The following is a 15790-nucleotide window of genomic DNA, read 5'->3' as shown; positions in this document are numbered from 1 at the left end:
AGAAGAGAGAAAAGGGTCGGCGGGCACGCGAGGACGCAGCTGGGACAATCGGGCGCTCGCGCAGAGACAACCGCGGTAGGAATGTGCGTCCCACGTGACTTCTACCTTGTAATCCATCTGCTCCGAGCAGTTGAACACGTAGACCATGATGCCGAGGGCTCTTCCCAAGTCCTTGGTGGTTTCAGTCTTTCCCGTTCCAGCCGGCCCGGCCGGAGCGCCGCTCATCGTGAGGTGCAGGGACTGGGTCAGGGTGATGTAGCACCTACAAGGAACGGGCAGAAAAGGAAGATGTTGATATACTCGTCACTTCTGGGAGCGTAGTCACAGTGACAGACCACGCAGCCGGTCCCGTCAACTACCTGTCTGTCAGAGGCGTGATAACCAGTCGGGGCGTGTTGCCAAGATATTCATACGAATAGAGGAACTGAGCATCGCATATGTTGGCAAAGCAGTGCTTCTTGTCATCGTCCCAGCGGTGCCTGAGCTGTGACAGCCACACAAAGGCCTGCGCGTTATCAACCTGCGAAGGAGAGAGACGTACGGGCAGGTGAGGAGCGATCAGTAATGGTAGACTTTCCGAACGCGACCACCGGTTCAACCCCAGACAAACAGAGGAGTCTGCCAAACCCGGCCACACTCTGCGTTTATAACCCCCACAAAACCATAAAGGGTTAATGGATATTAAACCCAGTTTTTAATAGCAAGGCTTCGATTCTTGATTTATCATCGCACCTTTAACTACCACCATCAAAATGGATTTACACGGAGGAGAAATATCTTCTCCTCGCCCCGGGTTTGCGGGTTACATCTCGTCTTCAAACAACAGAATGAGGCCCGGGACAATTTGGCAGAAACACATGGAGGACACGTGACGTCTGACATTACTGACCTTCTGTGTGATCATTTTGGACACCACATCTCGAGCGTGCACATCAATGGTGCAGATGGTCATGATCTTCTGTCGGTCGCCCTTGGACAGTTGGCCAATCAGCATGGTGATGAGCGTGTTCAGCTGGCTGACCTGCTTCTTGTAATACTCCTTCATCGCATTCTCGTAGCCTTCCTCCAACCGGGCAAAGGAGATGCCAACTTCCGTGGTCCACCAGATCTGCGTGCACGTGAGAGCCACCTGTAGCAAGGAAAATCAACGATTAAGGGAAGGAAAAAATAAAAGGGGACACCGATGCTCTGATACTGAAAAGGTGCTGATATCCACATAAAATAAGTATCCAGGCGGTTGAGGTACCTGCGCAGGATAGTCAAAGAGCCACTGCTCCCTGGGCTTCTCTTCATAAGCAGTGACGGCTTCTGTCATTTCGTGTCTGACTGTGGCTCTCATGGAGTCCAGAACGCGGTTCAGCCAAGTCTCCACCTGAAAAACAATCAACACCAAATGTATCACAGCAGTCCGCGGTCGGGGGCCGTGTACTAGAACCAGTACTCTGGAGATCATCAACATGGCGCTTGGCTGAGAATGCAGAAGACCCCTGAAGTCATGTTGATCAGTGTTCTCCAGCTCAATCTCACCTGTCCGCTGCAGTCGCAAGGTTCGTTGAACGAGACGTACTCATCTTCCTTGCTGTACATCCCAAGACCCATTTTGGACTGGCCTTCACTCGAATCTCCTTCAAACTTCATCTTTGCCATGTTGTCGAATAATTTGGAGAGATGACGCATGACCTGTTAAATGAAGAATAGGAGCAGACCATCAGAAAACACAGCACATTTATTTCATGGCCAGAGCTGGGGTAACGACCAAGTATTAGAAGACTCTTACAAGCTGGGGGTTTGTCCCATTGGAAAGAATATCCAGCAGGTCAGCAGCAGATATGAAGTAAAATCGGGGGAACGCAAGTCTTTTAGTGTCCAGGTATTCTGCTAGAGCTTTTTCACACAATGATAACCTGCAGGGAAAGAAGTTCAGTTATCCAAACAGGCAGCGGAGGGATGGACGCGTTCGGCGTGACTACCGGCGTTAGATCAGATAGGAATGGAATGGAGAAAATGAATAAATGTGAACTGAAAAGGTTGCGAAAGCCAGCATAGCTTGCAGCCAGGGTGACCTCCACCGAAAGGACCTCACCGTTCCTGGATATCTTCCAGCTTCTCGTACAGTCCTGGTTTATTGGTGGCTTCCACCACATTGGGCGTCCCATTGGCATCGTTAGCCAGCTCTTTGAAATCGGCGTCGATGCCTTCAAAGCGTTTTGAGTCCTGGAAGATAATAGAACCAAAACAATAAGCTTTCAAGTGTCTCTCATTGGGTTCTTTAGGTCTTTAAACTGCCAGAACCCAGCACAAAAGAACGATGGGGGTGGGATGATAGGAGTTACTGCTACTACTTGCCCAGCCTGGAGAGCTTTCCATTAGCAGAAGCTTAAAATGCCCCAATGCTTCACCAAGCACGTTGCTACATATTAAAATTTGCTGTAAACCATTAAATATCTGTAGGAATTCTAGAATGTACTTTTCCCCCCTCTCACAGCATCTGCTTTTTTGTGGAGTCTGCATTCGCAGGCATTTACTTACAAGATGTGTATCTGCTGGTAAAACCAAACATATATTCAATTTCCTTTGCTTTTATTACTGTCAGAGTACAGTGCGGAGGTACAGCGGCTGAAAGCTTCAGGCGTTTACTTAATATAAGAGAAAATTATGGAATTGAGAACCTCGGCTGCAGCGAGAACGGCCCGAGGCGGCGGCTCAACAGCAAACAAAATCAAACGGCACCCGAAAAGTCTCCGAAACAACAGGTGTCTCGAAAGGTGGGTACCTTTCAATGGGAAGGTTATGGAGGGAACGGGGTACTAAAGCAGGAAGGGGGCAAAAAAGCATACAGTAGGGCTTTTGGAGGCGATCAAGTGAGAGGTTGATGAGTTTGGCCTTGACGAAGCCTGAGGAGACTAGGAAAGATTTAGAGCTCGTGGTCCATACCTCAGGAAGCTGGGATCGAATATCATCAGAACCAATGAAAATGCTTTCCAGGTGAGACCACGTGCGCTGAACTTCAAACCAGATGGAAATGACAGAGTCGGCTGTGGACAGTTTCTTTTGCCATCCTGACACTTCTTCCAAGAAGAAGGCTATGTACTTTGAGGTCATCAGGTTCTGAAGTTGGACTTGATTGTCTTCCAGAGTCTCGATGAGTTCTTCGTCGGATTTTATCAGCGGCACCTCGGTACGAGGGTGGCCCTCGTATCGGAAATTCATACCACTCCAGGTGGCATTGAGTTCTTTCAACACTTTTTCCATGCCCATTTCCTTTACTGCTTTGTCCACAATCCCACGAACTTCATCTTCAAAATTATGGAGACTGAGTTTGAGAAGATCTGCGAGGGTGGTCTCTTCATCCATTGTGAACCTGACGCCGGTCGCCTGCATCAGCTGACTCCAATGCCTTTCTCGGATGGCAGGGTTTTGAAGCTCGGCCACAGCTCTTAAAGAAGTCAAGATGTTTTTCACTTGGTTATCAAGTCCAGTGAAGGCATCCCAAGCCCTCATTTCTTTGTCCAAATTCCGGATATCCTTTGCGAACCTCTTACACTCGAGATCCATGTTTTCCACATTGATCTCTCTCCATTTCGTGGTCTGCCAGTCGTCCATGCTCGACGTCACAAGGGAAATCATGTCCCAGAGCTCCTTAAGGAGACAGACCTCTTTTCTGCATTGTTTCAGCTGTTTGTAATCGGGAACGTTGACTTCAAATAATGCGGCAGATTCAAAAATCGTGGCCATCATGGCTTCCATTTGCTTAATCTCGTTGTGTTTGACGTCCAGCATCTGATAGGGGAATCTGCTGTCAAACCTGAGAAAGATCACATGATACATTTTTTCTTTACACGTTGTCTTCAAAGATGGACGCTTATTACAAAAATATCCTAAAAGCTGCCTTCTGACAGGACTCGCTCTACATGGTCCTTTACCTGAAAGGCGCTTCCTTGCGGAACTTCTCTCGGAAATTGTGCTGCTCGACATCGAACGAAGCACAGTTCTTGCGCAGGAGCGTGACTTCGTTGGCTTGCAGAGGGGCCACCTGCTGCTTCACTGTGATGGCCATCTTCTTAATATTATTCCACTTCTCCGGCAGCTCCTGTAACCAGACAAAGAAACAGTTTCCACACCGTAAGGGTTGCGCGCGTGGAGCTGTGAGAAATGCAGCAGGGAACACGACCTGAATAGTGATAGGACCATCGTATAAGGGTCTTAACTCAGTCTAACCTTATCGCAGAACACTCACAACTCCAGCGAGAGATTTAAACACTCATTCAAAGGAAGAGAACATTCTCGGCATGCATGCAGACTCGGCGTGATTTCGTTAACGGCCATTGTATAAGATAATGGAAGTGATCCAAAAAGATACAGATGTTTTAAAGCCACAGAAGAGAGATTAGAAGAAATCAGACAAGCGCTATTATCCACAATTACATCCCGCGTTTTACGAGTGCGGGCGATATTCTGTTGCCTGCTGGATGATTATGGCCTAAGAAGCAGAGTTTAGGGCTGACCTCCAGCTGCTTGTAGACTTCGTCGGGCAGTTCCTGCTCATAAACCTTCAGCAGCTCGATGGTTTGCTTCAAGGGTTCAAACAACTCGTCCGTGCTGGCCTGCCTCTCCTTGACGGCCATTAAGTGGCCCATTATCTCCACCAAACCGTTATAATCTCCTTCTTTCAGCTGCATGCTCAACCCTCGCTCAGCCACCTTGATAAACTCTTCGAGATCAGCCAAACTGGGGGAAGAAAGGGAAGGATTTCTTTGTAACAAGAAAGCTCTGTGTTGCTAGCAAAGCGGATCCGAAGATAATTCTAGAACGTTCTTTTTCAGACAAGGCTATGAAGAAACGTGGCTTGGAGCATGTCAAAAAACTTGGTGGGTACCCTTGGAGATACGCGGTCCCATTACCCTACAGTCATCTTTCCAAACCTTTTGACAGTGGGCCCTTCGTGGACACCCTTCCCCCATCCCACCTATGGATGAAAAGGCCAGGTTCCTATCAAGGTTTAGTGAATAAACAAAATGTCTGCTAAGGTCACTGGCCCTGGTACCTGTTTGTGACGTGATCGATAAGATGCTGCTTGAACATCAGACTCCATCTCTTAATCACATTGAGCAGAGCAGATTTGAACGGCTGGGCATCCACCTTCATCCAACTGTCAAAAACATTGATTGGCTCCATCCGATTCACCTCGTCGTAGATCTTCTCATACGAGTCGATCTGTTCCTTGAATTGCTGCAGGGTTGGTGGGGTCTCCGGGACGCCATCCTCAGCGTGAGCCTCTATCTCCTCGGCGGTCAGTACGTGGCCGTACAGCAGAAACTGGCGCATGAACTCTTTTCTGTCATCCACGTACAAGTATGAGTAGTGATCAAACGAGTTACGGTATTCTGAACACGTGGTCATCATGTTCTGAACGGATTCCATGAGGAAGTTCCTCATGTCGGCTAGGTCTGCCATATCTTCCATATCAGCCTGAGGGGACATAACAAGCAATTATTTGGAGCTGAAGACGCCATAAGAGAGTTTGTTTTCTAAAGCTGCAAGGAGCGTGAACTAATGGGCAAGGCCGATTCAAGGCTCTGGTGGACCCTGTGCGAGAAATATAATAGTGGGCCTCCCTCCCACTAATTTCCAACACACCCATACTGACACATTTACCCATACACACCCATGCTCACGCACAACCATACACACACCCATTCTCGCACACACCATACACACACCCATACACACATCCATGCTCACACACACACCCATACACACATCCATCCATGCTCACACACTGAGCAGCCTTGCGTTTAATCGCAGGGTCACGTAGCTTTGTGTTATGGGACCCTGCTACACTTGAGGGTCTTCTCTGTGTGCCCTAAACAGACTGACCGTTCGTGAATACAGCCCGTCCCTGTGTGCCTTGGGGCTTCAAATTGCCCATGTAAGGGCTGGCTCTGGTAGACCCTAAGCATGTGACCACTTTGCCCACTTATCAATCCAGCCTTGCTAATGGGTTATCAGCTGTCATATTACAACTCAATAACCAAGGAGTGTGCACTCATTAAAAAGGAATTCACCTGATAATGAGGGAAGGTGCCGTGCTCAGCGAGTCTTGGCACCAAGGATGATATCCTGTAGATGTCATTGATGATCCCCTCGATGATGTCAAATAAACCGTCGCTTGCCCCTGGGTCTAGAGAGGGTCGGAACAGCATGTCTGGTACTACAAGATCCAGAGCAACTTCAAACAGCGGAGAAAGGCCAGCCTTGGAATCTGCAAGAAGAATATTTAATTATATGAATCTCAGTCCTTTCACATCTACAGCTCGAGGGCCATTTGTATTCTTACGGATCTTCAGGTGAGAACGTTCATACCTGTGTTATCAAGCAGGTACTTCAAGGAACATTCAATGGCATTAAAGAAGCCATCCAGAACCATTTCATCAATATAATCCACGTACGCCTTCCAGATATCAGACGCGGGATCCGCAGAAAAGAGCGCCAAGTTCTCCTGAAAAACAAAAATTCCTGACTCAAAAACTATTTGATTTTATTTGTATTCATTATGAACCATTATAGCAATTCATAAAGCGTAAAATACTATTAAATGAAAGGCGTGGATACACGTGTGTTATGTATGTTGTGGTCTAAACACGGAAATGAGATAAAACTAACTCAAAGCAAATCACAAAACGACGCGCATCTCCCCGTACCTTCAGCAGGGTGTGAATTTTGGTTCCCGACTCTTTGATTACGTTATATCGCTTCTCCAGCCGCTCGCTCCGGTCATCGAGATTAAGGAGAGCGTCTCTTTTACCATCTTTCCGCTCGAAGATTGGAGACACCCACGCCTTGGTTATGGCCTGGATTTCATCCACGTTGTCTCGAGCTTTCTGGACCCTCCGTTCCAGATCGTGGACGCCGTCTCTGACCTCCTGGATGTATTCCCAAACCCCTACGGAAAGCAGCGGTAGTAAAGGGGGTTATTCCCAGGACCGGGGGGGGGGGCTTCAGCTTGCAAAAGACCAATTTCATTATTCTGCCCCGGATACCAGAACATTAGAGAAAAGACACGTTGTAACGGAACAGGAATGCGAAAAGGTGAAAGGTTTTCCATACCAAGTGCTTTCCAGTTCAAGGTCTCTTCTGCGTTTTTTAAGTGGATGTCGATTTCTTTGAGCTGCTCTTCCACCAAGGGATATTCCACCTCCAGTATGGTTTTTAAGATCTTGTTGTACCAGTTCGCCATCAGTTCGAGGTTGGCAGTGAATTTTCGGTAAGATTCCTTAGCGGTGAATATATCTTCTGCTTCTTTGGGGATGGTCTCCATGCGGAGATTCTGTAGATACTTCACTTCGCGGAGGACGGAGACGAGCTGTGGGTAAAAAAGGTCCACAGGTCTGTCAGTTACGATTCTTAGAACATCCAGAACTCTACAATAATCAACGGGCTCCTCTTCTTCAAAGACTTAAGAACCCATACAGCCAGCGAGGTCTGTCCTACAGAGACGTGATATTCATTATTAAGGGTCAAGGGGTCTCCTGGCATGGGCTGGTCAATCAAAGCACGTCTTCCAGATCTACCTGTGCTCATGGAGGATCTGTCGGACTGGGAGGACAACATAGAACATTGCAGGGAAAGACCATAAAGGCGCTTCCATTCCCACCTTATATTGTTACATTTATACTGTTCTTCTCAGGGCACCATCGTATCCGAGCAAAGAGCAAACCTGTGACTGATATAGATACCTGTGGCTGAAAGTTGACAGAGATCAGTCTGGAGCTCTCATCGCGCACAATAAGTGGCCGCATGAGGTTATACTGTGACTTTTCCGACACCGTCTGGCACCATTCCTGATACATCCTCTCGGTGTATCTAAAAGACAGAGGCATCCGGTCAATCAAGGTCAACCCTGGTGTAAGCCAATAGAGAGCCCAATATAGGTTAATAATGTCAGTGACAGTAAATCTAACACGGCGTGAACGAGGACACCAGACAAGTTGTTGGAGACCGATTTAGGACATGAAGCTCCTGCTGTTAAAAGGTTAAGAAACGAGGGCAGAAGCTGAAGAAGAAGAAGGACGGAAATCCGGAAGCACGCCAGGTCCTCCAACGAGGTGCCTCAACCCGCTTGGGATACAACTAACCAAACGTGGCAATTAATCTACCCCATCGCCCAGACACATGGCTTTTGACTCGTATTTAAATACTAGACTTACTTGTCCAACAGATCCATCATCTCCTCATATTTCTGCTTCGTCCGTCTGCCCTCGGCAGAGTCCATGCAGCTACGAAAAAGAAAACCCAAATATAAAGTCAGCGGCTGCTTAAATCTAATCAAGAACCACATCCTGACGTCTTCTGCTACTTACGGGTGCGTCACATGCCGAAAGTTACTGAAGGGTATCTGGAGTCTCTCTCGAAGCTCCTGAGCCCAGTTGAGGTTGCCCGCCACAAGCGGCATGTTCTTGTTAATTTGCGGATACGCTGCAAAAAAAACAAACAAACAAAAAGGTGTCAGACAGCCCAAAATGTCAGGCGGGACAATCTAATCAGGCATTTAAAGGGCTGTAAACATTATATTATCAGAAGCCCCCATAAACGGGTGATCAGACCATGCTCGGTGTAAGAATAAGCGGTATTACATTTATTGTATTGAATTTACGGCTAAATGACAGCACAGGATGGTTACAAAGTATCACAGACCGTGTTCTGCATCGTTCTGAATTTGTCTATCAAAGATGATCTTTGCAGCATCCAGTTCCTGATCAAACACGGTTATCAGGCGCGGGTATTTATCATAGACGTCTTCAGCGATGATGGGTCTGTCCAGGAGGCTCCCAAACATATCCACCAACTGTGGACAAAGCAGATACACCACGGTCACAAGGATATTAATACATAGAGGAGTGAGGAGTATCGCCTGTTCCCTCACTACTCGCCACGTAGACATACTAACCCTGAAGGCATGTTCTAGGCCAGAGGCGTCATCAAATCCGAGGCAGAAGACCGTCCCCAGCCTCCGGTCCATGTCCCGCACGGTCAGTTTGAACTCAGACACGTCCTGCTCGAACTCCTAGCAAGGAACGTACAGAACGGAGTCAGCGGGAGGCAGCGACGCGGATGTTCCGCCAGCCCGCCCCATCGGACCGGCCGCCATTTAACAAAACCAACCACCAAAAAAAATGCATCCATTGCAAGCCAAACGGGTTATCCTGTGTCATTACGATAAAACACTCCCACAGAAAAATACATCACTTCATTTCTTACATTTTTGGCAAAACCCAACAGAAAGTTACATTATTAACGCAACCAGCAGATGAAAATGAAAAACGAGGGAGAGACGGCAGAAAAGAGTATATTTTACGCCACAAACCGTGTTGCTCGTGTCCAGGCAGTCGTACGTTCTCTCGGAGAACACTTTGTAGACGTCCTGAAATTCCTGGTACATGCCGGACACCGTCTGGCTCAAAACCTTTCCCTTAATCCCACCGAACTCGATCTTCTCGAGCTTCATCATGTCTACAGCTGTAAGCAACAGGTCCTGAGAAGTAAAAAAAAACAAAAAACAGGGTTATAGATAGAGCCAAGCGATATGGGGGTCTGGTACTGGTGTAACACAATCATGGCAGGCACTCAGGGTTACAGACCGTGCTTCGTATTCTGCCGACATGCAGCAGACATGGCAGAAGGCTTATTAAAGTATTTTTTAAGGGAATGCTTAATTCTAGCCTGTAGTCACGTGACGCAAAAAGGGGGCACCGATATCCTCGTCGGGCAATCGGCGACGCTGCGTTTATCCGGCGACTTCACTGCGATATTCTAATGGCGGGACGCGGACCGCCGACGGGGTTAATGGAATCATTCCACGCGGCGGCCAAACGGCGGATTAAAAACCGGATGCCGCGGGATCATTCGTAATCCCCGCTATGAGAATATCCTAACCCGGAATATAATTAACTCGGTGGAGCAAATTGGATTTACGCCTATTACGTAAAAACGGTATACGCATTTTCAGCTAAATTTACATTTTATTGTAAAAAAAAAAAACCAATGTTCTCTTTTGAGAACAGAATGACCAACTTCTGTCCCAACACATGGACCAGGGCTTCAGATCCGGGCAGTAAAAGGCGTCCACGTTCTCCTTCTAATACTCACCTCTATGGTTTCGAGCCTCTTGGTAAAGCAGTCCAGCCGGGCGAACACCATGATGGACGGGAAGTCCCAGGGCTTCACCTCCTGCCCATCCTTAGAGTAGCTCTGGAGCTTCTCCCGCTTCTCCTCAAACGTCTGTACGAGGAAACGCAGGGCGCCGAGGACCTCCTGGACTTTTCCAAGGCTTTCTTCAGTCTCTCCTTTGAGGAGGTCTTCAGGGTTCAGGTAGTTCCGAGCCTGCGGCAAGACACAAAACAGTCAGTCTCACGTCCATTACAGACCAACTGGACGGGAGCGGAAGGGATCAAGGCTACAGGGATGAAAAAGTGGGTTGGCAGCCACCACGAGCCCTTTCTCGTTTTAATGCCACCAGTGATTAGTTCTCGTTGGAGATAATATCCGGGCTCTCTGCACCCCGTGGCGCGCGCTAAATAAGCAAAAGGCGATTTCCTTTAAAATAAGTTAAAAGCAGAACACGGGAAGACAGAGTATCCATTACCGCTAACTTAATCGTGTTTTAGACGGGAGTTACTCTATGGAGACAAATTTTCTTCTCTAATCGCCTCTTTCCTCGAATTTATGTCCAACTTTTAAATTTTAATTACCAAGAAACAGAAAAAGTTCAGGAAAATGTAATTAGGCGCTCCTGCGACCTCTTACAAACCTTAAGTCGTGTAAAAGAACCTCTTACTCGAGGCACGATATTTCAGCTCGATGAAACGGATCCATTGAAACTTTTCGGGGTAAAGTTTTTGCGTTTAGGCCAAATCAGCATGGAGCTGGAAGGCGATGAATTCCACGGAAATGCTAGATGAGCCTCGTTAGCGAGGACTCGCGTGCCGGGTCATTAACCTGCGCCGTTTAGTATAGCGATCACTCACCTGCTGGATGAACAGGTTACAGATCTCCTGCATCAGCACGATGACCCGCGCCGGGGTGTTGTAATATTTGGAACGCGCCCACAATAAGCACAACACGTGAAGCAAAGGAGCAACCAGACGCTTCGCCTCGTTAAATTCCACGCTTTCTATTTCTTCTAAATGCCGCTGAAGGGGTTTCAGGTGTAAGTTAATGTCTTGAGCTTCGGACAAAGCTGGAGGAAGGAGAAGAGGAAGGAGAAGAGGAAGGACATGGATTTAAGGCCCCAAACAGTGCTAGACGCAGGACACAGACGTTTAACAACCAAACTCATCAGCTGGGGAGAAACATTTCTATTTTGGGAAAAAGAAACGGAATGCCTGCAGCGCCGGTGATTTAAGGTCATTCTCCATCAGTTCATTAATGGGGTCAAATATCTTTTTCCTGGTTGCAATGCCCTGTAACATGCGCTATTTATAAGAAGAAGTTTTTCCGGCTCCCAGATAAAGAAATGCGAGAAGTCGGAGGATCACAAGGTTGCTGCTACTTTCTAGAGATTTCCTTCCTCCCCCTGACCTGAGATCTGCACCGAGCTCTATTATACCAGCCAAAGGGTCGTACGCCGAGCGCTCCACCAGCTAAACGCCTACCTGCGACCACGTCGCGGAATAAGGCTTTAAAGGCAGGGAAATAACTGCTTTGGACCCTCTCGAGGAGCTCAGCCATCTTCCGGACTTTCTTGGCTCTCAGCTGGTTGTAAATGCATTCCAGGTCGGCGTATCTGGAAGATTAGAGCGTTCCATGAGACGGTCCGCATGGACCACGGGTCGGCTTTACGGGCTTCCTAGAGGATCATAATCTCAGGAGAAGACAAACGCCCCCCCCCATACCTGTTCTTCCAGAATTCCAGCTCCGTGTGGGGAATCGGGTTCTTTCCCTGAAGAAGCGGCTCCGACGATTCTTTCTTCAGCACCCCCCGTACCTGATGGCTCCATTGTATGATGGCAGACTCGATGGCGTGTACGATCGTCTTATCCAGATGGTCGTTGCTATCAGACAGCGGACAGAAAAAGAGGGATGTTAACCGGGTTCACATCCCTGGATATCATTTAATAAATGACATTGTGATATTATTCTGTTCCTACCCCAAAAGAGGGTCTCTATAGACTGAAACCCAGCCAGGCGCCAGCGGCCTACTGCCCCCCACAATGTTTCTTTGGTTATTGGATTAGTTTTGGGTCAGCACAGCGCGTTTCCACTGGACGTTAATAAGCCTTTAATATCCAGCGAAATCAACACAGAGTATAAATCGATAATTTGAAATGGGATTTTGAGCCGTACGACAGAAAACCAGGCGGCCACGGCTTCGGAGATCTCACAGCTTCAGCCAACTCAGTGGACTTGTGGCTGATCTAACCATGTTGCAGGGCTCTAGTAGAGGCCAATGATAAAAGCACCATAAAGAAACCTGGTTTTAGCCAACGGCTTCCGACCACAACGGACGTATCTTCTGAGCGGTGGTGCGGCCCGCGTGTTGATTAAGGTAACAAATGTAAGATTTCGCCACAAACGTTTGGAAGGTCCGCTCCCCCCCCCCCACTTACTTCTTCTCGTTTTCGTAATCCACGTACTCCACTTTCTCCGAGCCGGCTGGGAGCGGGAGTAACGTTTTCCCTCGAACTTGACCCACCGTGACAAAGACGTTACTTTTTAAATTGCCGACGTGACGCATGACGTCCTGCGAAACTACATGAGGCCAGTTCTGATGGTTCCTCTGATTGGACAAAATCGGTAACACTACCTATAAACCAAAGGAAAAAAAAAAAGTCTGGTCGATGAGAGCCGAGGGGGACCAGGCTGAGGGTGATCACCCGTGTCCGGCGTGGACTCTGACGGGGGGGGGGGGGTACTAAACGCCCCACCATAGAATATGTGATCTCTAAGAAGTTTATCGGTTATTAGCGAACGGGAGACACGGCCACCACGGGGAGGAACAATCAAACTGTGAGATCATTCGTATAGGTTTATACTGACCCATAGAGCTTACCATCTAGACATATCTGACGTATTTTATAGAGATGCAGACATATATTATATAGAAATTTGTAGGGTTTTTGAGCCACAGCAGTAAACGGTCATTAGGCGCCATTCATCGAAGGTGCTTTAATGTCCGTCGGTTGCCGTAGCGTAATTACCCCGCGAGCCGGCGCTTCACTAAAGGCAGAGGCTTTCATTGCAAAATTTCTATCGCAAAATGAAGAAGCGGGGGCTGAAATACCGTAAGAGATTCTCGTTTAAGGCCCAATCGTTCATTTTCTGGAAATTCCAACAAAACGCAGCGTCCGCTAAAGTTATATTAAAATTCTATATAAAGAGCAAGGCTGCCACCCGGTGGCCACGCGCGGTAATGACGCCTTTACACAAAACATTTAACTTCGGGTTTTCACGTTAAGCAAAGAAGTGATTTCAATCATTCCTCGAAGAAGTTTCCAAACACATCCAATCCACACAAAGAAACATGTTTATTTTCTGCTGCTATGAAAACAAAACTTTTCAACCTATCAGAGTCTCTCTCCGTGAAAGAAAAAAAAAAAAAGCATTAATGCATTAAAAAAAAACAGAACCCACCAGCATATCGGCCCACGCTGGCCCCCCGTTTCTTCTGCTGAAACCTTAATCAGTCGTTGGTCTCATCTTAGAGACTTATGCCTATCCCATGCATTTTAAAACTCTCTCACATCTGCTGGGAGGCAGTTCCACTTATCTACTACCCTCTCAGCAAAGTGAAACTTCCTTACATTACATCTAAGCCATTGCCCTCGTGGTTTCCAGACAGGGTAGGACTCTGAAAATAACAGGAGGGTTTGTAACGCCTCACGGAGAGATTTACTAAATAACTTGCGGTATAAACCTCTGTGTCATATTATAAAGGCAGCTGACTGGCGGCTCCATTTGGCAGCTATCGGCATGGGTTCTCACGTCTTAGTAAATCTTGCCCTAATTTCTAGCTCGACGTCTTTCAAACACCACGCAGATCACAGAGTTTTCGTCTGTCGCGTGTAATTAGTCGGACACAGATGAATAGTAAGCTCTGCGGGGGAGCAACAGAAGAATGGCGCCATGAGACCCACTGAAGAGGTTAAAATGACTAAATACCGGCATTTATGTTACCAAGACGTCGCATCACTGGGTTTAATGCGGGCAAAAAAAAAAAAAGTGCAAGTTTATCAAGTTTTAACCCCCTCACGGCCTGTGTCAACGTGTCTTACTGGCCAAAGTGCCCTACAGGGTTAATTAGACGTGCGAGAATCCAACCGGCCCCGGCTATTCACTAAACTCAGCCTATTGTTCGTGGTCCAGCAACCATTGTGCTGAAAAGCGGCCGGGCCGGTCTCCGCGTGGGGTGTAAGGGAACGTGGCATCGTCGTCACCATGACAACAGAATGCACCGATACAAACTTTCACTGCAGACAATCAGTTTTAACTCTTCAGCCCCAGAAAAGCTTTTCTCAGCCTGGCACACTTGCCCCGGTGATGTCATCTTATGTGTCACATTTAATCCCGCCTGGTGCCGGGGGGGGGGGCGACATATTTTATATACCAAATGACATTTTCACTCATAGAAATATCAATACAGAAAGACAATGCAGGGGGGGGGGGGGCAGCGAGTTCCCATATAATAGTACCGGGGGGGGGGTCTCGTAATTACACATTGATTGGGGGTCTTACCTCCTCCACCAGGGCAGAGAAGTGATCCAGCGGAGCGTAGGACAGATCCCCGTAGATCAAGCTGCTCTTCATGGAGTCCGCGCTCAGAGAAGAAGCGCTCCGTTTCAGAAAGAAGACGGCTTTGCTTTTGCCGGTGTTGGGGAATTCTAACGCGGGCACCAGCTGCCCCGCGGGGTTCAAAGCTACCACCAGCACCGGGTGCTCAGCCTTGTCCAGGAACTCCTGCAGGATCTGCCTGTGCTCCTCCGCGGAGACGCATTTCTGCCAGCGATCGGGTTTTAACTTGAGAGTTTTCAGCACGTAGTCCTCCAGGAATTGCAGCCTCTTGTCCGCGGGGGCAGGGTCGCCCATTTTTCTTTCGGAGGGGGTAAGAAGGCGAGATTCGGTGCCAGGGGCGCAGAGATTTCTAGTGCATGGGTGCTTGGCTGCCGGGGACTGAGCGCTTTTCGGTCACGGCTTTGGGCTTTTGAGTCGTGGCTGTCATGGAAACTCTGTTTACTTTCAACAAGTTGCATCGATCTGTTGCAGCTCCAGGGAGAAAGCTGCCTCACTGCCCCCCCCTAGCAGGTGCAACGGGACAGAACTGCACCGGCTCTGATTAACCACCACCTGCGACACGATCGAGAAACGCCGGGGAGGAATAATATTTACTGATCTCTGAAAGTAAAAGGTTACAAATGAAACCTCTGCATTCAAACAATTTACTAAAAATAAACAATCGCTGAGCCTTTTCCAGGCCGGGGTTCGGTGTTCCGTATGATGCCCCCAAAAATGAGCTTTATAAGAGTTATTTCTAAATAAACCTTAAATCTTGTTACAAAGTTAATAATAATAATAATAATAATAAATAATATGACTGGGGGGAGGGGAAGGGTTCCTCTTTAACACATTGTGTGCTGAGACAGGGCATTTAAAGGGTTAAAACAATTTGATTTGTGCACAAAAGGCAATGTTTTTGTTTATGACACAAATAATAATTGTTTATTTAGTATGTAAATATCACATTGTAAGCGTTTTGCAGGAAATGATGTCTTTTCACTTCATTGTTGACATGTGAGAC

At 47.7% G+C, this 15790-nt stretch overlaps 1 protein-coding gene across 1 annotated transcript in view; it reads right to left on the bottom strand.

Annotated features, from left to right (window-relative positions):
- The window catches only part of LOC149281925 (dynein axonemal heavy chain 9-like), a 66380-nt gene extending 51299 nt beyond the window's left edge, over positions 1–15081 (bottom strand). The window contains exons 1-27 of the mRNA XM_089498827.1: positions 14731–15081; positions 12606–12802; positions 11892–12050; positions 11652–11782; positions 11025–11236; positions 10147–10380; positions 9365–9532; positions 8948–9064; positions 8695–8845; positions 8361–8475; positions 8208–8276; positions 7737–7863; positions 7108–7363; positions 6702–6943; positions 6356–6499; positions 6066–6254; positions 5045–5469; positions 4506–4728; positions 3924–4090; positions 2935–3805; positions 2084–2214; positions 1778–1904; positions 1528–1680; positions 1247–1372; positions 890–1129; positions 360–520; positions 106–262 (exon numbers count right to left, since the gene is read on the bottom strand). Coding sequence (XP_089354953.1) covers positions 106–262; positions 360–520; positions 890–1129; positions 1247–1372; positions 1528–1680; positions 1778–1904; positions 2084–2214; positions 2935–3805; positions 3924–4090; positions 4506–4728; positions 5045–5469; positions 6066–6254; positions 6356–6499; positions 6702–6943; positions 7108–7363; positions 7737–7863; positions 8208–8276; positions 8361–8475; positions 8695–8845; positions 8948–9064; positions 9365–9532; positions 10147–10380; positions 11025–11236; positions 11652–11782; positions 11892–12050; positions 12606–12802; positions 14731–15081 — 5643 coding nt within the window. The remainder of the gene's footprint in view (positions 1–105; positions 263–359; positions 521–889; positions 1130–1246; positions 1373–1527; positions 1681–1777; positions 1905–2083; positions 2215–2934; positions 3806–3923; positions 4091–4505; positions 4729–5044; positions 5470–6065; positions 6255–6355; positions 6500–6701; positions 6944–7107; positions 7364–7736; positions 7864–8207; positions 8277–8360; positions 8476–8694; positions 8846–8947; positions 9065–9364; positions 9533–10146; positions 10381–11024; positions 11237–11651; positions 11783–11891; positions 12051–12605; positions 12803–14730) is intronic.
- Between the last annotated feature and the right edge of the window lie 709 nt (positions 15082–15790).

Source organism: Sceloporus occidentalis, unplaced genomic scaffold (assembly GCF_023333645.1).
Source record: "Sceloporus occidentalis isolate IW3139 unplaced genomic scaffold, rSceOcc1.0.p SCAF_126, whole genome shotgun sequence".
Classification (NCBI taxonomy): domain Eukaryota; kingdom Metazoa; phylum Chordata; class Lepidosauria; order Squamata; family Phrynosomatidae; genus Sceloporus; species Sceloporus occidentalis.
The sequence above is the reverse complement of the archived record's forward strand: the minus strand, read 5'-3'. Positions and strand labels throughout refer to the sequence as shown.